The sequence below is a fragment of the Sphaeramia orbicularis genome, chromosome 17, assembly GCF_902148855.1.
Source record: "Sphaeramia orbicularis chromosome 17, fSphaOr1.1, whole genome shotgun sequence".
NCBI lineage: Eukaryota > Metazoa > Chordata > Actinopteri > Kurtiformes > Apogonidae > Sphaeramia > Sphaeramia orbicularis.
This window is the reverse complement of record NC_043973.1, coordinates 54,517,136-54,539,849: the sequence shown is the minus strand read 5'-3', so window position 1 is coordinate 54,539,849 and position 22,714 is coordinate 54,517,136. Positions and strand designations below refer to the sequence as shown.

At 42.4% G+C, this 22,714-nt stretch overlaps 2 protein-coding genes across 3 annotated transcripts in view; both read left to right on the top strand.

The window, feature by feature from the left end:
- The first annotated feature begins 316 nt into the window (after nucleotides 1-316).
- LOC115437224 (ribonuclease H1-like) lies at nucleotides 317-7,469 on the top strand. The gene is made up of 8 exons (XM_030160445.1): nucleotides 317-851; nucleotides 1,538-1,662; nucleotides 4,442-4,612; nucleotides 5,109-5,208; nucleotides 5,619-5,673; nucleotides 5,926-6,010; nucleotides 6,102-6,226; nucleotides 6,898-7,469. The coding sequence occupies exons 1-8, from the start codon at nucleotides 724-726 to the stop codon at nucleotides 7,003-7,005; spliced, it is 897 nt and encodes a 298-aa protein (XP_030016305.1). The 5' UTR covers nucleotides 317-723; the 3' UTR covers nucleotides 7,006-7,469.
- Nucleotides 7,470-7,911: 442 nt separating this feature from the next.
- Nucleotides 7,912-22,714, top strand: part of LOC115437182 (pre-mRNA 3' end processing protein WDR33-like) — a 30,043-nt gene continuing 15,240 nt past the window's right edge. For both annotated transcript variants that reach the window (XR_003937922.1, XM_030160364.1), the window contains exons 1-6: nucleotides 7,912-8,105; nucleotides 15,622-15,840; nucleotides 18,642-18,710; nucleotides 18,986-19,090; nucleotides 19,177-19,272; nucleotides 20,829-20,980. Coding sequence is in view for 1 of the 2 variants with exons in the window: in XM_030160364.1 (XP_030016224.1) it covers nucleotides 15,637-15,840; nucleotides 18,642-18,710; nucleotides 18,986-19,090; nucleotides 19,177-19,272; nucleotides 20,829-20,980 (626 nt within the window). In the remaining variant the exon portion in view is untranslated. The remainder of the gene's footprint in view (nucleotides 8,106-15,621; nucleotides 15,841-18,641; nucleotides 18,711-18,985; nucleotides 19,091-19,176; nucleotides 19,273-20,828; nucleotides 20,981-22,714) is intronic.

The window sequence follows — 22,714 nt, the reverse complement described above, 5'->3', positions numbered from 1 at the left end:
TATACATAATTTCTTTCATCATTTTAAATTATTTATTTATAATTTTTTATGGAATAAACACACCGAAACTTCATAAAAATCAGTATTTTTATGCATATCAAACTCAAATTAATTTTTCTTTTTCGTGAAAATTTTCAGTCTAATGATGATGACGTTCATTATTAATATCATTATCGTTGTTGTTGTTGTTGTTATTCATGACTACTAAAATAAAGATATCGTTGTAAAAATAAATAAATAAATAAAAAACTGCCGCAAATTATTTAAATTATTTGGAGACGCAGACACAAGTGACAGGAAGTAGTATTCTCACACATGCGCAGAACAGCTCTGGTTTCTGGGTACGGTCAGCAGGACGACGGGCTCCTGCTTTTTAAAAAAAAAAAAAAAATTCGCCACTTTGTTCTTTTAGAAACGTCCAAAGTAAAAGTTGTCACCTTATATATTAAGTAGAAACAAAGGCGTTATTTAGAATTGCTTTAATGTGTGTTTTTTTTTTTTTTTTTACCTTGCTGCTAATCGGCTAACTTCAGAGTACTAGCTTAGCTGCATGTGTTTGTGTTTGTTGTGTAGCTGCTTTTCTGCTGAACTTGCTTCATAATTACAGTGTTTGACGGCGAAAACGGTCAATAAACGTAGCCGATCAGAGGCTGTTGCTTGAGTCCAAGTCCCCATCATGGTTTCCGTCGGCTCCGGTCCGCGGCTGCTGTTCTGGGGACAGTGATGTTTAGAATTAGCGGATTTTTCAGGGGACTTCGGAGGACAGTGTGCAGTGCAGTGGACGACATGGTGAAGGGCACGTTTTACTACGCAGTGAGGAAAGGCTTCCAACCTGGGGTCTACAAAACCTGGTGAGACTGGACTCAAACACACATGTCCGTTTTTATTGGACGAACATCAGCGTCATTAAACCTGTGTTGAGGAACCGGTTCCAAACCCCGTTGAATTATGGGTAAAATAAGGGGTTTCCTGGTTTTCACCACTGAAAGTTAAGGTTAATTTTGCAAAAGCTGTTGTCATGGAAACACCCCAGTGTCCGGTTTGGTGCCGAGTTTTAACCATGGAACATTTATTCTGATCTATTTGCTGAGACCATTTTTTAAAACCTGTTTTTATTGATTTTATGCAGAATATAAAACATCAATGTGCAATATGACAATTGAACAGTTCTGTCTGTGCTTCATGTTCTGTCTGTTCTTCATGTTCTGTCTGTTGTTTGTGTTCTGTCTGTTCTTCATGTCCTGTCTGTTCTTTGTGTTGTGTCTGTTCTTCATGTTCTCTGTTCTCTCTCTTCTTCATGTTCTCTCTTCTTCGTGTTCTGTGTTTTCTGCGTTCTGTCTATTCTTCATGTTCTCTGTTCTCCGTGTTCTGTCTATTGGTCTTGTTCTCTGTTCTTGTTCTCTGTGTTCTGTCTATTCCTCATGTTGTCTGTTCTTCTTGTTCTCTGTTCTCTGTGTTCTGTCTGTTCTTCATGTTCTGTCTATTCTTCTTGTTCTCTGTTCTTCTTGTTCTCTGTTCTTGTTCTGCTGTGTTTCAGGGATGAATGTAAAAGTCAGGTGGATAAGTTTCCTTCTGCAGCATTTAAGAAGTTTGCGTCGGAGGCAGATGCCTGGGCGTTTGTCAGAGGAGTGGAACCGTCTGCAGCTGCATCCTCAAATAAAGGTACCGAGGCTGAAATGGCGCTTCACTGTCCAAACATCCTGCTCCCATCTGTAACTCTTACTCCTAACTCCCATTAGACCAGAACTACTGGTATTTATGTTGTTTTTTACAATGACTGTGTCGGAAAATGTCTTTTTTGCCAATTATTTTTTCAGGAAGAACTTAACTTTCAGAATCTGTTCATTAATTATCATAATTATGTCCCTGAAATTGAGTTTAGGGACATAATAGTTTTACCGCCAACAGGATCAGCTGGAACCACCTCTGTTGGATCTCCTTGGTGTTTATTCTAGTGGTGCTGTTGGATCTCCTTGGTGTTTATTCTAGTGGTGCTGTTGGATCTCCTTGATGTTTATTCTAGTGGTTCTGTTGGAGCTCCTTGATGTTTATTCTAGTGGTTCTGTCAGATCTCCATGGTGTTTATTCTAGTGCTTCTGTTGGAGTCTTCTCCTTCGTAACCACCATAGTGGACCCCTAGTGGAAGAACCTTATGGATTTCAGCTTCTATCAGTTTTATCGGTCATCCACATGGGGGCGCTGTAATTGAACATCAGTTTTTTGGACATAAATCGTCAATAATCAGCTGATTCTGATCTAATGTGGTTCCTGTAGGTGTTCTTCCAGATGTCCATGTTCTACCATCCAGAGTTCATCTGGGCTCATTTTCATTCAGTAGGTGGAGATTAGGGTTCATTCTTCTGACACTATCAGGTCCATGGAGCTCAGACTGGGTTCACATCCACTGTCCAACAGTTATGGAGGATAGGTTTTTTATATATAGGAGAGGACTTGGGGGGGGTTTGGGGGACAGACCCTTGGTGAGGGCCCCCAACAGCGTCAGCATGGTTATTTGTAATAAATGCTTAAAACAGTGTGTTATAGGGGAAAAAAGTACATTTTTTATTACATTTGTTATGAAAACCAAGACTAAATGTTGAAACTTTCTGAGTTTCTATAAATACCCTTTCCTGTATTTTCCATGTGTTGATTCGTTGTTCTAGATCATTGTGTGTCCATGCTCTTCTTGTTCTTTGTGGTTCTTTGGTGTCATTTGGATCCCGTTGATAGTCTGTGTACACTTTGGGTCTAGTTGTAGACAGAGCCTCTCATTTCACTGACAAAAACATCCATCAGCTGATTCAAATACACACACTGCATCTGTGTATGAACTGGAGAGATCTGACTATAGATTTACGCATATGTACAAATATACAGACGTTTACAGAATATTTACACATATATACAAGTATACACACATTTAGAGAATATGTACACATATATACAAATATACAGACATTTACAGAATATTTACACATATATACAATTATACACACATTTAGAGAATATGTACACATATATACAAATATACAGACATTTACAGAATATTTACACATATATACAATTATACACACATTTAGAGAATATGTACACATATATACAAATATACACACATTTAGAGAATATCTACACATATATACAAATATGCACACATTTAGAGAATATTTACACATATTTACAAATATACACAGATTAAGAGAATATTTACAGATACAACTATCAATCAACTACACAAACCACAAAAATACAGACAAAAACAGAGAAAAAAACAGTGAAACTCGACAAAAACACGTAAATCACACCAGTAGAACAGTCCAAAAACAGCACTGTCACTACTATATATTGTTTACAGAATTCACCACTAAAACCTCCCTAAAACTCTGATAAAAGTATATGTCTTCCATATCTCTCTCACCGACTGCACTCTGCTCCTTTAAGCCCCACCCACTTCCACCCCTCCCCCTCAGCCAATGCACACCTCTACCCTCATGTGTTCTAGATCAATAGAAAGAATCCAACCTCAGATCAAAGATGACGTTTGTTTTTGTGGGTTGTCCAAATGGATCATGAGTCTGCTGTGGACTAGACCAGGATGGGATGGAGTCCAGTGGTGGTTCATAGATGGTTTAGGATCTGGACCCTAAATGGGTCACAGCTGTTTTTTTCAATTAGTCTAATTTTAATTACAACATCAGATCATAACAAACGTGGTCTCATGACTCTTTCCCTTCAGAGCTGGTGTAACCCAGACCCAGGACTGTCTAAACCAGACCCAGACCGCAGAAGTCTGACCTGTGACTAAAACCCAGGACGGGACTAACCCAGACCCAGGACGGGTCTAACCCAGACCCAGACCACAGAAGTCTGACCCGTGACTAAAACCCAGGACGGTCTAACCCAGACCCAGACCGCTGAAGTCTGACCTGTGAATAAAACCCAGGACGGTCTAACCCAGACCCAGATGCATCAACAGAACGATGTCATCACAACAGGATGACATTTAACCAGTGATAATGACCAAAATGATGCCAAAACCCTGTGAGACTCCACATCGGACCAGTGTAGACGGTGTTTTGACGGCGGAGGGTCAGGAAAAATGAACATGTAGGACAACTCCAGACCCCTCTGATCTGGGCCTGGACCTGCTCTAGTCCTTTATTCTCTGGCGTCCACATCAGTGATGTGTCCACAAATACTTAGATCAGTCCACATCAGTAACAATCGGATAAATGACAAGTCATCATGTCTTTAGAGGAAGAAGTTGAAGAAACCAGAGTAGTTGATGGTTTATTTGTGGTTTTAAATAAGTTTAAATAAGACAAAAGGGACAGATGACATGAGAGATGTATGGACACATCAGGACATAAACCTGTCCAATACATTTTGGAAAGGTCTGTAAATCAGGCTGACATGGACTCAGTTTGTCCTTTCTCATCCACAGTCCCAGACATGTCCACGTTCACGCTTCCAAACAGAGGTCCGGAGCCTCTAGAGTACATCCCTATTGGTCAGAAGAGATGCCACTCAGACGAGGAGGCGGAGACTCCAGCCAAGCGCCTCAAACGGGTGGAGACGACCTCTCCACAGAGTGCCGACAGTTTTACCTACATGGGTAAGAGTGGTGCATTCAGGGCCCATCACAAATGTTGTGTGTTTAAGTCAACAAGGGACGTGGTGCATTCAAGATCTCTCCAGTCTATGGTGCTTTCAGGGCTGTGTAATATATGGTGTTAGTTTGGCTACTGAAGCTTTGTTTTGTCAAATAGGTGAGAAATGACTGTAAATGTGGCCTGTTTGTTTATTGTGAGATATTAATGGTCAGCTTGTCAAATATGATGAGTAGATTTAGTTAAGTCAGTGGAGTTTTGAACTGCATTTTATCTTCAGCTCATGTAGCTAGAAAACACGTGGTGCAGTTAGGGTCAGTCAACTCTTCATTGCCTTCAGAGCCTCTTGGGGCCTCTGAGGTCTGTGTTGCCTTCGGGGGCTCTGGGGTCTGCATTGCCTTCGGGGCCTCTGGGGTCTGCGTTGCCTTTGGGGCTTCTCAGGGCCTCTGGGGTCTGCATTGCCTTCGGGGCCTCTCAGTTGTGCTGGTTTTCTTTCCCCAGGTGATGCTGTGGTTGTTTACACCGATGGCTGCTGTTCGTCCAATGGGAGGAGCTCTGCGCGGGCGGGCGTCGGCGTTTACTGGGGCTGTAACCACCCACTGTGAGGACAATCACACTGGACACTAAATGAAGGGGCTTCTGGGAAATGTAGGCAGGGTCTTCTAAGTTCAGTCTGTTTATGTCAGCTTAGTTTTAGATCAGACTCACTGTAGTTTTTCGGTTCAGGGTTAATTTGAGTTAACCGGTTTTATTCAACATCTCCCAGAATGCATTTCACCTACAAACATCTAAAGCACAGAGCTTCAGACTCTCCTGTTTCTACATACGGACACACTGAGTCTCCATGGCAACAGCAGCTGAGGCTCATGGGTATTGTAGTATTTAGAGAGAGCAGAAGGTTGAGTGACTGTAAACCCCCTGGATGTGGCTCCACCTCCATCCAAATGATTGACATGTCATATTATAGTTACTGATTATTTATTTGATCTCATTTGTTTGACTCTTTTTCAGAAATGTTGCAGAGCGACTGGAGGGAAGACAAACCAACCAGAGAGCAGAGATCCAGGTAAGAGCTGACCTGTCAGCAGGAGTGTGTGTGTGTGCGTGTGTGCGTGCGTGCGTGCCTGCCTGTCTGTCTGTCTGTCTGTCTGTCTGTCTGTCTGTGTCTGTCTGTCTGTCTGTCTCTGTGTGTGTGTGTGTGTGTGTGTGTGTGTGTATGTATGTGTGCGTGTCTGTCTGTCTGTCTGTCTGTCTCTGTGTGTGTGCTCTGATGTGTCTGTGTGTGCTCTGATGTGCCTCCTGCTGGTTTTGGACTCAGGCGGCCTGCAGGGCTCTGGAACTGGCCCAGGAGAACCACATCCAGAAGCTGGTCCTGTACACCGACAGCAAGTTCACCATCAACGGTGAGTCCAGGACCAGGACTCTGACCGAGTGGCAGAGGGGGGTCAAGACTCTGAGGTTCTGGTCTGAGTGGTTCTGGTTCTGGTCTTCCAGGTGTGACTAACTGGGTCAGGAGCTGGAAGGTGAACGGCTGGAGGCTGAAGTCTGGAGGAACTGTCACCAACAAAGACGACTTCATGAAGCTGGACCAACTGAATGCTCAGCTGGACGTGGTCTGGGTCAGTACCACACACCATACAGGTCCAGGATTACGACCTGGACCTGAGACCCCTGAGGTCCTGTTTGTATATAAACAGATAATTATGTCCTGGTTGAAATGATGACATCGCTGACGCCATTTCATCCACACCCACCCTCATAAACCCGCCAACAGCACCGTTATGTGGTCAGAGTTAGGGTAAACAAAGGTCACATGACAACCACGCAGTTTTGTCTCATTCTGTGACATTCATATCCTAAAAGTCTGTTTAACTCTGAACAAACACAAGAACAGAAACAGTCGAATCCAAACTACACTTTAGACAAAGTTTTACCAATAATGGGGTTCAGGGTTTGTGGGTGGAGTAATCAGAGGTCAAGTCCAAATAAGCCAACCAATAGTAATAAGACAAACAGCATGGGGAGGGGTGTGTCCACTCAGTCCTGTTTGTCCTCACTGTCCCTGTCCACAATGGACACAGAGTTTACAGGAACATCAGGGGCGTGTCGGGGGTGGGTTTCCATCCACCGTAACTGTAACCCAGGAGGCGTGTTGGAGTGGGTTTCCATCCACTGTAACTGTAACCCAGGGGCGTGTCAGGGGTGGGGTTCCATCCACTGTAACTGTTACCCAGGGGCTTGTCGGGGATGGGGTTCCACCCACTGTCTGAGTCTGTTGTTCTTCCTGCAGATGCATGTTCCAGGTCATGCTGGTTACCACGGAAATGAAGAGGCCGACAGGTTGTCAAGGGAAGGAGCAGCAAAGCCTTTACAGAGCGAACACAACGGGAGGGTTTGAGTGACAGACTGGCTTCAGAACGCATACACACACACAGGATGTGTTTTTTTGTTTAGTTTTTTTTTTTTTGGGGGGGGGGGGGGGGGGGGCTGTTTGTCTTCTGTTAAATAATGATTATTGTTATTATTATTATTGTTGCTTTGAATAAAGTTTCATCTTGGTCTGTATTTGTTCCCTTTAGATGCTTCTGTTTCCTTAAAACTGTTCATGTGATTCACATTAGTGGTCATGGTCCACTGAAACTGAAGGGACAATGTCCACTGAAGGGACAAGGTCACTGTACCTTCATGTCATGTATTTATCATTTAAGTGCATAATTGGTGTCAGAAAAATAACCATTTGTTAAGAACCAGTATCAGTGTAGATTCATTTTCTTTTTAAGCGATTAGTTTTCTCTACAAAATCAGAAAATACACAACTAATGACAAGTTCAATGAATAAAACAACTGAGATCCAGCTGAAAGGACATTGTAGTACCAGGTGGGTCCTGCAGGTGGACTTCATGGACGGACTGAGTCATCATTGGTCATGTTTCCGTTTGTTTTATCAGATGTAACTGCAGCTGTCGGTGTTCAGTCAGTCAACAGTTGTTTTAAAGACCTCAGTGTGTGTGCTTTTAAAATTCATAGTCTGAAATTGTTTAGAATTTTTATGATTTTGTTTCCGTACATATTGGAATTGAGAGGAAGCCGCTTCTCGCCTGTGCATTTTTGGTTTTGCCCTGTTTTTAAATTTTTCAAATTTTAAAATATACGAAATAAAAATAAGATTTCCAACACAATGTCTTAACTAATTCCAGATTTCTGGTCTCTTCCGGGTACGTCTGAAACCGTTCTGAACTCAATTTCCCAGAATCCTGTATGCAGAAGACCGCGCGGTCTCCCGCGTTGAAGAAATTTTCCCAGCATGCTTCTTGTCAGGGCCGAGAAGAAGGAGAAGCAAGATGGCTTCCGCTGGCGGCTAAAGTGACTAACCTGTCTTTTTTAGAGTTGAAGAAAGACTGAGGCGCTCATGTTTCTTCAGAGAAAAGCTTTGTGGACCGGTGTAGCCAGTTCATGACAGCTAGATAGTGAAGTCAAACTCTGAGGCGGAGATTGTAGGTGAGTGTTTGAGCGGCAGCGCGTTGTTGTGATGGGGTAACACCGAGACGGGACGGGGAGGCCGCCATTTACACTGCGGCAACAAACCGAGCTGAACCGAACCCATCCACTGTAAAAGATATAAAGAAATATATATATACATACATATATGTGGCTTTATTTAATCAAAACCCAACATTTAATATCTATAAGAGTCGGCATGAGGCGGGCCGTGGCGTGTTTACAGGCCGCGAACGATTAGCATAGTTAGCTCATACGGCTAAGAGCGTTAGCTTCAGCTCCGGTTCATTAGAAAATAAGTGGAAGACGGAGACCGATTCTCCAGGAAACAACACGGACACCTCTACCCGGGTCCGCCGCACGTCACGGTGGAACATGTGAAACTGTTGAACGGGACAGTCCGGTGGCGTTAGCATGTTGCTAGCCTCCTGCCGCTAAGAGCAGCCAAACCCCGTGTTGTTTCCCCGGTGACTTCAGGTGTGTTACAGGTGACTGGAAGGATGTTTGTGTAAATGGAAACCAAATAAATGTGTGAAGAACTCCAACATTGACCGGGTTTTTGAGTCAAATACCTCTGAAACCATGACCTCAGTAGAGGTCCGTGTTTGGGCTTGGGTCGAGCCGTGTGTTGTGTTGGTTTAGAGGTATATTTGTAAAGTTGTGGGTTTGTGTCTTTGCTTTGGTCTATTTAGTGGGACTTTAACTCTGAACCCTGACCCTACATTTCCAAACCAGTGGAAACCTGTCTTCATTAACTGTTTTTTGTAAAATCCTGTTGAACTCCAGATCCTGTAGTGAATGTTGGTCTATGAAGGACATACATTTTTGTGTTATAATACAAATGGACACGTCTTAATGATTCTGAGCTATGATGGTATTCATCACATGGGCTAGAAATGGTTGGTTTGAGTTCAGTAAAGGTCCAGATCCAGCAGTGATACGGGGACCCATGTCCTGTCCAATAGTGTCTGTGTTTAAACTCAACTGATCTGTTTATTACATGGATGAATAGGTCTGAGTAAGTACTGTCACATGACACAGGGTACAACTGACACAAATAACATTTATGGGTAAAAATACTTAAATTCCTGCTGCGTGACACGGGGACTGAAAATGAACATCATTTTATTGACTTTATTCAAATGTCCAAAACATGCTGTTCTCATCATAAATGGATCCTAAATGAAACGGGGCTTTACCTCTGATGATAAACTACAACTGGGATCAATATTGGATCAATATGTAGAAATGATCGGTTTTGATGAACACAAATCTGTTGGGGCATGGGGACAGGGGTTTGGACCTGTGTTCAGTATTGTAATGAAACACTGACTGGAACTAAAACACTACAAATATGATCCTAAATTTTTATTGAACAGACAAATTGCAACTGAAGTGATATATACAGATAATAGCAGAGAGTATTGGACTAATAATTGTATTGGACAGAACCTTTGAATATCCATGTATTGTTGAACAATTAGTTCAACAGATTCACAGTCTGAAAATATCACTGATACAAGAACAAATACTAAAGTTAATAGTGCATTTACATATGTGAATCCTTTTTAGGTTTCATTTTATATTGATTATATCTTTGTATCTTTTTTTTTTTTTTTTTTTACAAGTAATACTGAAATTTAGTAAACAGTTCCATAAAATAGAGTTCTTAAGCTTAAAAATGAGCCTGTTTGAGAAATGATAGTTGGAACTTTATGACACTGATTTTGACTTTGGTTGGATCTGAACCTAAGATTTGAATCTGCTGTAAACCGTGTTTCGTAAATGTTAGTCATCAGTGTGGTATAGGAGTTTTTTGGTACAGGGGTCTTCGGTTTGATGCATTTTGAGTACAGTGAAGGAGACCCGGGGGGTGGCGTGGTGTTCCGTAACTACTGAAAACCAGAAGTGAAAGTTAACACGCTTCGAACGTCCGACTTGACTTCTATGCCTCTGCTCTACTCTCTGTTGTCATGTTTACCCCCAGTCCCCCCCAGCCTCAGAATAAAGTGTTTTGGGGTCATTTGCAGCGCCGCCACTGCCGAATGTATATAGAGGAACCCTTGCACATGGGTTCTGCTGGTGTCCACCCTGCTTCCTGCGAGTTTGCATTCTTCACATAGGCTACATGTATTCGCTGAGTACACCTCCGTACTGTATCGAAGGCCCTGAACCCAAACAGTTTGGTACGAACGACTGCAAGTAACTGAGGTTAAAGTTGACCGCTGTCTGTGTGAATGACATGAATGTCCACTCAGGATGCCTTTACACTGGACTTAAATGTTGGATATGGTCCACTGAAACTGGATCCTGATTCTCGGTTGTGTGTTTGATACATCATGTGAAGTGTGTAGAAGTGGAGTTATTGTGGATGTATTTTCTGCTTTTGCTGTTCTTCAAATGAACGCTGTTCTTCAGGTTTTTAGGGTGTTTTTGGCTGAATCATATTTGATCATAAATGAATGAATAGATATGATTCCTCGACTTGGGTGTAAGTTGATGTGGAAAATGCTGACATGGCGTTGATGGAAGTGTTTCATCTGGAGGCGACTGGTGAATGTTGACGCATTATCTCAAATTAATTTATATTTTTAACAAATTCAGAATATCTGAAGCCTTTTCTTCAAAGACTAATCCTGCTTCTGACTGTTTTCTGTTTGTTGGTGCAAAAGTTACAGATGAAACATTATCATGGAGATCAAACTCATCAGAGGAACAGTGATTATTTTTGTTTTTATAATTCAATTTTTATTCATTTTTCAAAGCAGCATGCATAGAACAGACACAGTACACAACTTTTACAAAAAACAGACAGCCACTAAACACTAAAATAAAATGAAACAATGGACATGAAAGAGAAGAGAAAAAAAAGTCAGTCATTTCTTTCCATTCTAGTTTAAATTGAGATGAACTTGCAACCAAAACTGATCCCACGCCTCATTTGCTTTCCCTTTACAGCTGGTTCTTGACAACATGTGTTGGGATGTGTGTGTCGTACGTTGGGACTTGTGTATCGTACAGTGGGATGAATGTATCGTACGTTAGGATGTGTGTGTGGGATGTGTGTATCGTACGTTGGGACATGTGTGTGGGATGTGTGTATCGTACATTGGGATGTGTGTGTGGGACGTGTGTATTGTATGTTGGGATGTGTGTATCGTATGTTGGGATGTGTGTATCGTACATTGGGACGTGTGTGTCGTACATTGGGACGTGTGTGTCGTACATTGGGACGTGTGTGGGACGTGTGTATTGTATGTTGGGATGTGTGTATCGTACATTGGGACGTGTGTGTCGTACATTGGGACGTGTGTGTGGGACGTGTGTATTGTATGTTGGGATGTGTGTATCGTACATTGGGACGTATGTGTTGTACGTTGGGACGTGTGTGTGGGACGTGTGTATTGTATGTTGGGATGTGTGTGTCATACGTTGGGACGTGTGTGTCGTACGTTGGGACGTGTGTATTGTATGTTGGGATGTGTGTATCGTACATTGGGACGTGTGTGTCGTACGTTGGGACATGTGTGTGGGATGTGTGTGTCGTACGTTGGGACGTGTGTATCGTATGTTAATCAGTTGGTCAGTCCATTCTTTCACAGAGGGACATCTTGGCTTCTTCCAGTTGAGTAGAATCATTCTTGCAGCTGTGACCACACCAACTTTTCAAACAGTAAATTTGTTGTGTGTTATACCAGGTAGCATGGTCTTGTCGCCAAGAAGACAAAGCTGTGGGTGTACAGGCATAGTGGAATCCAACCAGTTTCCCAGTCTCTCAGTACTTTGACACCCAAATGGGTAAATCACTGGACAGTCCCAGATGGTATGCCCCCCTCCTTCTGACATGTCCACCAAAGGTTGCTGTCCTTATTCTGTGAAGCCTAGTTGAAGTCCAATCATATCCATGGACTCTTTTTATTGAATAAGTTTCCCTCTCGCCTCTCTGATGTATTTTCACACGTTTGATATAAAATCTGATCATTCATTGTCCTCAGTATCATCTTCCAGGTCTTTGTGCCACATTGCTTTGACCCTTCTACAGTGACCCTCTGTAGAATGTTTGACTGTTTTCTGAAACACTGGTGCTTTATGAACCTCTGGGGTAACATGAAGTATTCAGTTGGAGGGTTACTTACTGTTTCACCACTTAACTGTGCTTACGCTAGGAAAATGAAAGAAACAGCCACCATGGCTACATTAGTAGAAATGAGTGTAGCCACAAAAAGCCACAGCCAGTCTGGGTCCCTGCAGCAGGACACAGAGTGGACCGCAGCGACGAGCATAGCTCCCCCAGGAAATTTTAGGAAAAATGAAGTCTTTTTCCTGCATTCTGGTGCATTTTGAGCTTAAAAATATGTTCAGTCTGGCTTCACTTTCATATATAAAAAAAAAAAAAACTTGCATCAACATTTTCATCTAAACTATTTTTATTTCTAATCTAATGTATAACAACAATAAATGATAGACTTATAAATACAATTATTCTGACCACTGATGTTCATGAGATTCAATATAAAATAAATTTACCAGTGAGATATGATTTATCATAAAGTCATTAGGTAATTAAATATGGACAGGTGCAATGATGATGTAAAGGATCTGATCATAACATTCCAACAAACGAAGATCCGGATCATAAAAAAATTCAAAGTGAAACCTCTGAGTATGATACCATACATTAGGGATGCACCGATACCACTTTTTTCCAGACCGAGTATGAGTACGAGTACTTACTTTTGAGTACTTGCCGATACCAAGTACCGATACTAGTACTTAATAATCCCATTCTAGTTCTTAGTTCCTTTTGTAAATGTGCTGTATTGTTGTTGTCATTAGTCTGACTGGAACAAAGTGCTGCTACTGACATTTAATGTGTTGGAATGAGCATTTCTCAATTAATCCACCAGGGGGCGCCACTCTTAATTAACCATACTGGATAAATACCATGAGGAACAGTATAGTTTTTTGAGAAGAAGAAAGTCTAATAACAAACATGGAGACAATAGAGGCAACACTAATGTGGTACTAATGTTGCAGCGTTTTCGCTGGAAAGGTTTAAAAGCGAAGCTTCAGCAGGTAGAGAAAAGAGAAACGAGCCATAAGTTTCGTTTTCACTTCCACTGGTGGCAGTCTGCACCGCTCCGCGGTAACTTCCCACAAGTGACGTGTGCAGTGTGAATTTGTAAAAAATCGGAAACGTTCGGGTGAGTTCGATCGCTCTCGGCAGCGCTCTTCAGTAGTGGAGACCGCATTTGTTATTTTCCTTGGTTATCACTCGGACATTTTCAATCAGAGATGTAAGTTGGTTGATTTTACTAAAAAATACCTTCACCACTGTGGCTACACGAGTTGAAAACAACTTCGCCAGCCAGGAAAATGCATCGCTAATGGTGATGTAGTGATAGGCTAGCACAAGTCTAGCTTAACTCTACCGCTGGTGTAGTGTCTAATTTGTAGGTATCACTAGAAATCCCCTTTGCTTATGAGATTATATTTTTTCTGAAGATCTCAATATGTCATAAATGTCCCTGTCTCATACAAATCACTTATTCATTTATCTTGCCATTGGTTCTATACCATACTTTCCCTAAAATATATTTTTGGATTATTCCAGAGTGAGGAATCCAGTTGGTTTAAATGTGACATTCTACATGCTCTATGGGTTGTAGTGCTGTAACAATGAATGGATCAAATCGATTCTTAAGAGTTGACGTTGAATTCATCAGTTGGGTGTTGATCCCGTTAGTATGGAGGCGTGTCCACACTAGTGTACTAGAGGAAAACCCAGAGCAGCATGGCTAAGGCTTCCAGTGATGGACACATTAAAGCTAGGTTTCCATTCTGTTGGCGGTGTCATCGACAGCTCCGTTTGGACCAAATGTACTGCACTGTTTATGGAACAAAACTGGAATATGGAGGAAAAAATGGGCCAAATCCCACTGTGCACTAGGTTTGGGCTGAACAGGGCTCTGGTGTCCAATGGGAGCAGCATGTAAACTTTGCTTAAGTTAGCCTACGTGTCCTGATTACTTAGCCCCCTAGCTAGTTAGACACTACTGTGGTAATTGTACTGTTTTCATCCATGTGTGTTTTTCAGAGAACCAGACTGACGGTACCTATCATTAACTGAACTAATCCATCCAACACTAGTTTAATAGACTAGAACCACAGCTGGTTCTGGACTAGATCTGACTAATCTGGAACTAGAATCAGTCTAGGTAGTGGGTTAGTGCTCACTAACTAAACCTGAAGTCATTATGGGATGAAATCATGAGTGACTCAGCTGTAGAATATATTTCTGTGGGTTAAATACTGATCTGTGAGAACTGAGTCTTTTATGTTTATCCGATGAATCGATTAGTTATTAAAATAATCTACAGGTTAATCAGTTATTAAAATCATCGTTTGCAGTAGTCCTAATGGACTGTATTGCATACACTCCTTGAGTAGGACAGAATGGGGTTTGGATTTTTACTCTCCACCTGTTGAGAGGGAAGGCTGATGGGATGATGTGGTGAAGCCAGGCTCCGCTCTGTCATTACCCAGTCCAAAGCACAATTAGCCATGTTCCAGTGTTTGACTAATTTAGGAACAGTGGTTATGGAATCTGATCCTGTTTTACATGATTATCTGTACTGTTGGTTTCTGTGACTGTTAAAGCTGCGTATGACTTTTGTCACCAATTTTTCATCAGTAAAATCTGAGTCATAGCCTAAGTGTCACAAATCCATTCGTCTTTCTGTGATTACACATCTGAATCACTTCCCTCTCAGTGAACACCTTCGAAGTGTACTCCATCACAAGCCATAGGTTTGTTGACATATCAAACCAATATGTCACTCGGGCCTTTTTGGAAATTTTGTTGCAATGGGAATTCCACACAGCCACAGTATGGACACAACACCAACAAACACAGAAATGGCTTCATTGCTTCTTGCGGCTGCATGAAATTCTGAAAAGCCCAGAGTGACGTTTTGGTTTGGTATGTAAACAAACGGACTGTTCGTGATGGAGTCCACTTCGAAGTGATTCAGGTGTGTAATCACAGACAGACGAACGGATTAGAGATTATGGGGTTGGACAGATCTGAGGAATAATTAGTGACCAAAGTCATATGCACTTTGAACATGTGTCAGGAGTTCTATTTTGGCATCAGATGTGACGGATAGTGTCTTTTGAATATAGATTATTGATAGTGTTGAGGTTGGATGTGATACTTAGGTTTCAGACTTATTGATAACGTATCGGAAGTGGGAGGTAATGATAGTGGTCATAGTGAACTTCAGCAGCTGTTGTTCCTCAGTTGTTTGGGGTGTTTTTATAAATGTGTCAGACCGACAGACTGGTGCTAAATGAGGCAGGTGTTAATTTGAAGTCTGGTCTGTTGATGTGCACATGTTTTGAACAATCGGAGATGACACTGGACTCAAACCTCCTCTCAAACCACTGGAAACATCTGTGGTTTCCCCCTCCCGCCACATTGATGCAGGTATAAACTCCTCCTCTCCTCCTGCAGGTTGAGCCGGTCACCATGGCGACGGACATCGGTTCTCCGCAGCGGTTCTTCCACATGCCGCGCTTCCAGCACCAGGCGCCTCGGCAGGTGTTCTACAAACGGCCGGACTTTGCCCAGCAGCAGGCCATGCAGCAGCTGACCTTCGATGGAAAACGCATGAGGAAGGCGGTCAACCGCAAAACCATAGACTACAACCCATCTGTCATCAGATACCTGGAGGTAACACCTTTACATCAGGGCCATGCCCACATCTGGGGCTCAGACCGCCATTGAACCAACACAAATGCACATCTGAATGTAGCCTGTCAATTTTAAATGGATGGATAACGTTTGGTCACGTCTGCATATGGAATAATCAGGCTGATGCTGCATTTGTAAACGTTGGTGTAACGCCGCGTTCACGAACGTCGGTGTGTGCAGTTTGGTGGAATAAAACCTGCTGTTTGTAATTCCGGGGTAATGGGTTCATCGGTCTGTAACAGGTGAGAATCCAAACCTCATCACCATCAGCAGGGTTCTCACTAGGGATTTTTTCACAGCGTAGGGACACCATGTATGCAGGCGTGTGCTGCGCGAGTTTTGTAGGGGGTCTGGGGGCATCCTCCCCTGGACAATGTTGAAATTTAGAACTCTCTGAAACACTATTTCCTGCATTTTGAGGGGCAAATTTTGAGGAATTAAGCCAAGTTTTTGTCTTTGTTACAACAATGATTAAAAGTAAAAACTTTTTTTTTTTTTTTTTTTTGTCTTTTTTTCCCCAATTTGTGAATGGTAATTATTGATGGAAATTACTCCATACGGGAGCTTGACACAAATTGATACTCAGACAATATACAAGAAAAAATAACGTTTTATTCCAAAGACACTGTCTGGGAAAATACAAGCCATGTGAAGACAAACATTGTTTCTTTAGAGACACTAAGAACTTTACGATCACACCAGGGGTTGCACTAGACATTTTTATTGTCCGTCATTTTGACGGACAGGCTCGTAAAAATTCTGTCATAACATATTAACCATCATTTCAAATTTTTATTTTTTAGTGATATTGATAGATATATTTAGTAGTATTTAATGTTCAAAAACATCTCGATGTAGCAACTGTAGTTGCTGCTGGCTGATAAACCAACATGATATCACGACTCGCATAATTATTTACGCCACTTTTAATTGATGTGTTATCTGTAGACAATAGAAGCTTTCCTTGTGTATGTTCACGCAGTGTCAAATACCATGCACTGAGGGTTAGGGTTTGGGTTATGTGAACCAGAGCTCTCGGCACAAATTTACATGCCATCAAATAACACATGAAAGGTAGAAAATGCGTACATATAGCACACCAAATGCCATAAGAACTGGCGTATTCCTTGCTTGTCCATCATCTTTCACCGCATCAGTCCCTCTTTTTTTCACTGCGTTTATCAATGCCATCCCATTTACTGGGCTTTCTAAAATGACCAAGGAGACTTGGCTGTCTTCACAGTTTGCGCTAGCAAAGTAGCATCTAATTTTGGCTAAAGTCAGCAAAACAACGACACAAGACTTGACACTGATTGATTAATATGCACACTCACCATCAGCTGGACAGGGGGTCTACTACAGGTGGACTAACGGTGAGTCATTCGACTGAAGTACCGCTGTTGTATTCAGTGTAGTTGTGAACAGTGGTGCTGTTGGGTTATATACAGGTAGGATGTTGTTATGGACTGTTTGATGCCTTGTTAAGGGAGAGACAGACCGGCGATCCTGCAAGCAGGTTCTGTTCAGTGTTGTGTGAAAACTTTCTTTGGTAGTGTTATGAGATTGGTGTGTGTGTGTGTGTGTTCCTTCCTTCCTTCCTTCCTTTCTTCCTTCCTTCCTTCCTTCAAGTGTGAGAGCGGTGTGTCGTGTGTGCATGTGCTTCTGGTGTGAGTGATCAAGCAAGGTGAGGGAGTGGCAGTTTTGCATATGACTTTGTAAGAGGGACAGAAGGAAAAAGTGTACCAACATTGATATACTGTGCATAAAATAAAAGCTGCTGTCTGAGAGCAAGGACCTGAGTCTGCTGTCTTCCACTACTGGCAAGGGAGTTAACCCCGACACTGGCCCTGGGGGAAATCTCCCCTGTGCTTGCTGACTATGGTCGGACGAGCCGAGCAGGAAAGGTTAACAGTAGATTACTCTCAGTATTTTAATCTGTCAAAATGACGGACGAATTTTCGAATTTAGAATTTTCCGTCATTTAAAAAAAAAAATCCGTCAATGACGGAATATTTTCAGGTAACGCGACGTCTGGATCTCACACACACACAAAAAAAAAAAAAAACACCGCTACGCTGGTTGAAAGACAGCGTTGCAGGTCAAATCTCAGCGTCGGGGGGGGGGGGCCCCCCAAGGACAGCGTCAGGGTCCCCAACGTTCAGTGACGCTAGCGAGAACCCTGATCAGTCTGAGTCTGTTGCTGCCTTCACGTGCTACGGGAATCTCGGTAAATACTAGTTACCAATTGGACATGAATGTCCCCTCATGTTATACTTTCCACAGGAGAACTGGGGAAAAATGTTGATCCACAAAATGAAAATGACCTTTAACCTTTTCAACATGGTGAAGAGCAACGAGGCTTTCATGGCCAAGCATAAGAGATGGTTTTATTAACATTCTGCTGCTGTTAGCAGATGATTTTACTCATTTAGCAAAAACCAATAAATAACATGCTGTATTAGATGAATGAACATGTCTTAAACTGTCTGACCCCAGTATCAGGTCAGCATTAACTGGGTTTCAGCCATTTTTCACTTCACTACCACAACAAAAGCACTTGAACACAACACACTGGTAATTTAGAATTCACAAGTGGAGCGGCTCATCTTCATGACAGCACCTGAAGGCAGCATTAGACTCATTGTGTTCATGTGTGGCAGTTTGTGTGTGGTTGGAAGTGTAGGTTTTTTTGTGGCAGCTTTGTGTCCAAGGCTACGTTCGGACAGCACGCAGGAAAATTTAAGCGATGTTGATCTGTCCTTCCTGTTGTTTTTTGTCAGAATCGTCTGTGGCAGAGGGATCACAGAGACTTCAGAGCCATTCAGCCTGATGCCGGCTTTTACAATGACGTGAGTACAGTGAACGCCTCACTGCTGTCAGTGTTTGCACAGTGCAAAGCCTCTGCGTGTGCGTCTGTGTCTTTGTGTGCATGTGTGTGCGTCTGTGTCTTCATGTGCGTGTGCGTCTGTCTTCATGTGCATGTGTGCGTCTCTTTGTGCATGTGTGTCTGTGTGTGCGTCTGTGTGTCTTCGTGCGCATGTCTGCATTTCTGTATGTGTGTCTTCATGTGCTTGTGTGCATCTCTGAGTGTGTATCTCTGAGTGTTTTCCATGTGTCTCTGCAGCTGGTGCCTCCAGTGGGCATGCTCAACAACCCCATGAACGCCGTCACCACCAAGTTTGTCCGAACCTCCACCAACAAAGTCAAGTGTCCTGTGTTCGTCATAAGGGTAAGAGCAGTGCCCACTGAGTGTTGATGGGGGAGGGGTGGAACCTGTTGGACTGTGTAGCTGAGTATGTGTTTGTGTTTGTGTAGTGGACTCCTGAAGGACGCCGGCTGGTCACCGGAGCCTCCAGTGGAGAGTTCACTCTGTGGAATGGACTCACCTTCAACTTTGAGACCATCCTACAGGTAAACACACACCCTGGCTATTGTGGGATTTCTTTATGGCATGTATTCTGTTAGTTCTAACCCAGGCAGTACTAGTACATATACACAGTACTACCCTTTAGTCTGTTTTTAGTAGCTGGTGTGTAAACTCTTCGTGCAGTGAAATGGTCCTGAAGTGGTGTTTGTGGGTCATGTGTGTTGCATGTTATTGTCGTACACATTGAAGGTCCACATTAAGTGGGTTTTTTTGTTTGACATGGTGTTGTGCGTCACGTTTGTGTCTATCAGAAAACCACTGGTTTAGGGTTAGATGTGAAGGGTGGGGCTCAGACAGACCCCACCCCCCCTACAGGGTTAATAAACACTGGCGTCGTTGCATGATGATATAAATCCAATAACCATTATTAATCAGATCATTGTAATTATCAGATAATGATGCGTTTACAGTCACTTCAGAAAAATTGTTTATCCATAAACCCTGGTTCAGTTGTATCAGTCCATTATCGGATTTATTTCAGAGTTTATTCATACATAGTGACATACAATCCCACTTCCTGTTTCTGTCTTTTACGTCACTTGTGTTTTTTGTGATGTAGTAGTTTTTGCACATGTTCAGATGTAACTGAACTAAATCAGTCAGATGAACCTGTAAACATGCATGAAGACATGGGAGGACTGAGACAGATCCAGGGGTGTTCATCTGAGCTTTACTATAATGCTGGAAGGTCTCAGTGTGTGTGTGTGTGTGGTTCTGAGAAATGTAGATGTTTGTAACTGGACTATTTGGTTCCTACAGTTGAGGGACAGTCCCATCTCCACATTAAATATCTTCTTTCTTTAAAACTGGCTTTTTTAAAGTCAGGAGGGGCTGATTTAAATCACATTGCTATGCAGTTGCCATGGGGAGGGACAGGAAGCAGTCTTGCACATTTGGAGACAATGGGCGTGGTCAGGAATGATGCATTTATTAACTTCAGCCCCTAGATATCAGTATTAAAATATTAATTGTCGTTTATTTTTGGTCAAGGAACAGACTAGCAAAAATGACAAGTTGATAGGACCAATAGTTTGGCAAATATTAGTCATTTTGACACGATGGTCTCACAATTACATTACGTTGCTCATGACAGTTGACAGAAAGTGCAGTACAATGCTGCCTGATGGGAAATGAAATTAAAAGCAGGAATGATGCATTTATTAACTTCAGCCCCTAGATATCGGTATTAAAATTTTAATTGTCATTTAAATTTTAAAGAACGATTTACCAAACAACTATTATGTCACTACTTATAAAATATAGACTCATCTTTTTCCCTAAAGTCAGCTCTGCCAGCATCAAAACAACCACATCTAGACCCCGGGGTTCCCCACAGGTCAACGCACTAGTTTATTCTAATCAGATTACTGCTGTTATGGGATCAATCAGATCAGACTGTTTACAGGATCAATAATAATCAGATACTGATCAGAGGGTCAGTGTAAAGGGTTCAGTGTTGGTAAACCTGATGGCTGATGAATGTAGCTGTGGTCATCGGGCTGACATGTCCCCCCCACCCCCCGTGTCCTCTTGTGTCCAGGCCCATGACAGTCCGGTCCGGGCCATGACGTGGTCTCATAACGACATGTGGATGCTGACGGCGGACCACGGCGGATACGTGAAGTACTGGCAGTCCAACATGAACAACGTCAAGATGTTCCAGGCTCACAAGGAGGCCATTAGAGAAGCCAGGTTTATACCCAATCTACCCTTTTGTTCTGTAGTCAGTGGGAGTGTGTGGCAGCAGGGCGGCGCTCTCACAACGCCACATATGATGATGATGTTGTTGTGGTTGTTGTTGTGGTTCATTGTTGACAGATGTAAGTGTGTGCTGTTGCAACACTGCACTGATCTGTTGTTGATATTCTACCTACTGTGGCTCATCAGCTCATGTCTCTGATTCTTTATTTCTGTGAATAAAGTGATCAATAATTAATTGGAATGCTTTGGTAGGCCCAGTGGGACAATGGATCAATAAAGGACCAGGGGGATCTGAACAATAAAGTTTTACAAAGCAGGGACCAATAAAGTGGAGCTGAGGTTTTAAATAAAGCTAATAAAAACGAGTGTGCACATGGTCACTGTAGACCCCGCCCACTGGCAGCTGTCGACGTAAATAAAGGTTTAACTTGACGCCTGACCCCTACACAGCCCGCCCACCTTACCTGGAAATTCAAAAACAATGGTTAAACTCTGCATCCTACATTACCCAGAATGCAAGTTAGACATCTGTGGTCTGAGGAAAGCATGATGACATCACTATGGTTCTTCTGGACGGTGTGATGTCATCAGGTACCTCACACCTGATTGGTCTGTGTCACCTGCAGAGGGAGAGTCAAGTGTTGGTCAAACCCAGCAGCAAGACCTGCATCAGGATGTTTTCAGTCCAGACTTTAGGACTGAACCACATGGTCCAGGTTCAGACTTAAAGGACCAGTTAGAGGAACTTACACCAGACCATCATCACCTTCAAAACCAGCTCAGTGAAGCAGGCAGCGGTTTGTTCACCTAGACCAGGGTCCACTGGGCAGCGGTTAGTCCACGTAGACCAAGGTCCACCAGGCAGCAGTTAGTCTGCGTAGACCAGGGTCCACCAGGCAGAGGTTAGTCCATGTTGACCAGGGTTCACATTCAGACCAGTCAAATAACAGAAAAACCTAGAAATAATGACAACTACACAGTTTAGTGCAATAAAGAACATTAAACTATGAAACTAGTGACATTTACAAACTATCCTTTCACAATGAAGATGTGAATAACCTGAAAGAACTCAAATTTTGTAAGAAAAATAAATGGAATTTTATGAGTATAACGCCTGAACTAATCATTTAAACATGTGCGTTCCACCAAAATGTGGGAATAAGCAGAATGTTGTTCAAGTTTTGGAGTTTTGAACTAAAATAAGTTCAATACTATGTCTGAGCTTATTCTGAACATCAGATCAGAGTGGATCTACAGACACATTTGAACAGGCAGAATGCTGTTCAAATGACATGGAGTTTCCTCAGACATGTCAGGTTGTCCATATTTGTTCAGGTTCACATTTTACTGTTAAAGGATAGTTTGTAAATGTTAATATTTTCATAGTGTAATGGGTTTTTTTTTTTTCACATTAAACCAAGAAGAAAATGTGTAGTTGTCATTATTTACAGGTTGTTCTGTTATTGTTGGACTTTAGCTCATATTGGTCTGGAGGTGGAACCTGAACTGGAACCAGTCCAACACCATTGACTGTTCATGTCCTCAGTGTAAGTTTGGCACTTTGCTAATTGACACTGTGGGCCGGATTGGAATCTTCGGCGGACCAGTTTTGGCCCCCAGGCCACATGTTTGACCCCCCTTGATATAGATGAAGACAGGACGCGGGTTGGATGTGGAAGGTTTATTCTGATCCGGACAAACCAACTGGACTAAAAACCACCTTCC

What these genes read in the sequence shown, in the direction of transcription:
- LOC115437224 (XM_030160445.1), top strand. Translation starts at nt 724, where the DNA reads ATGTTTAGAATTAGCGGATTTTTCAGGGGACTTCGGAGGACAGTGTGC. An exon ending in AGCTGCATCCTCAAATAAAG is followed by an intron (nt 1,663 to 4,441) that starts GTACCGAGGCTG and finishes TCTCATCCACAG; the next exon opens with TCCCAGACATGTCCACGTTC. An exon ending in CAGCAAGTTCACCATCAACG is followed by an intron (nt 6,011 to 6,101) that starts GTGAGTCCAGGA and finishes CTGGTCTTCCAG; the next exon opens with GTGTGACTAACTGGGTCAGG.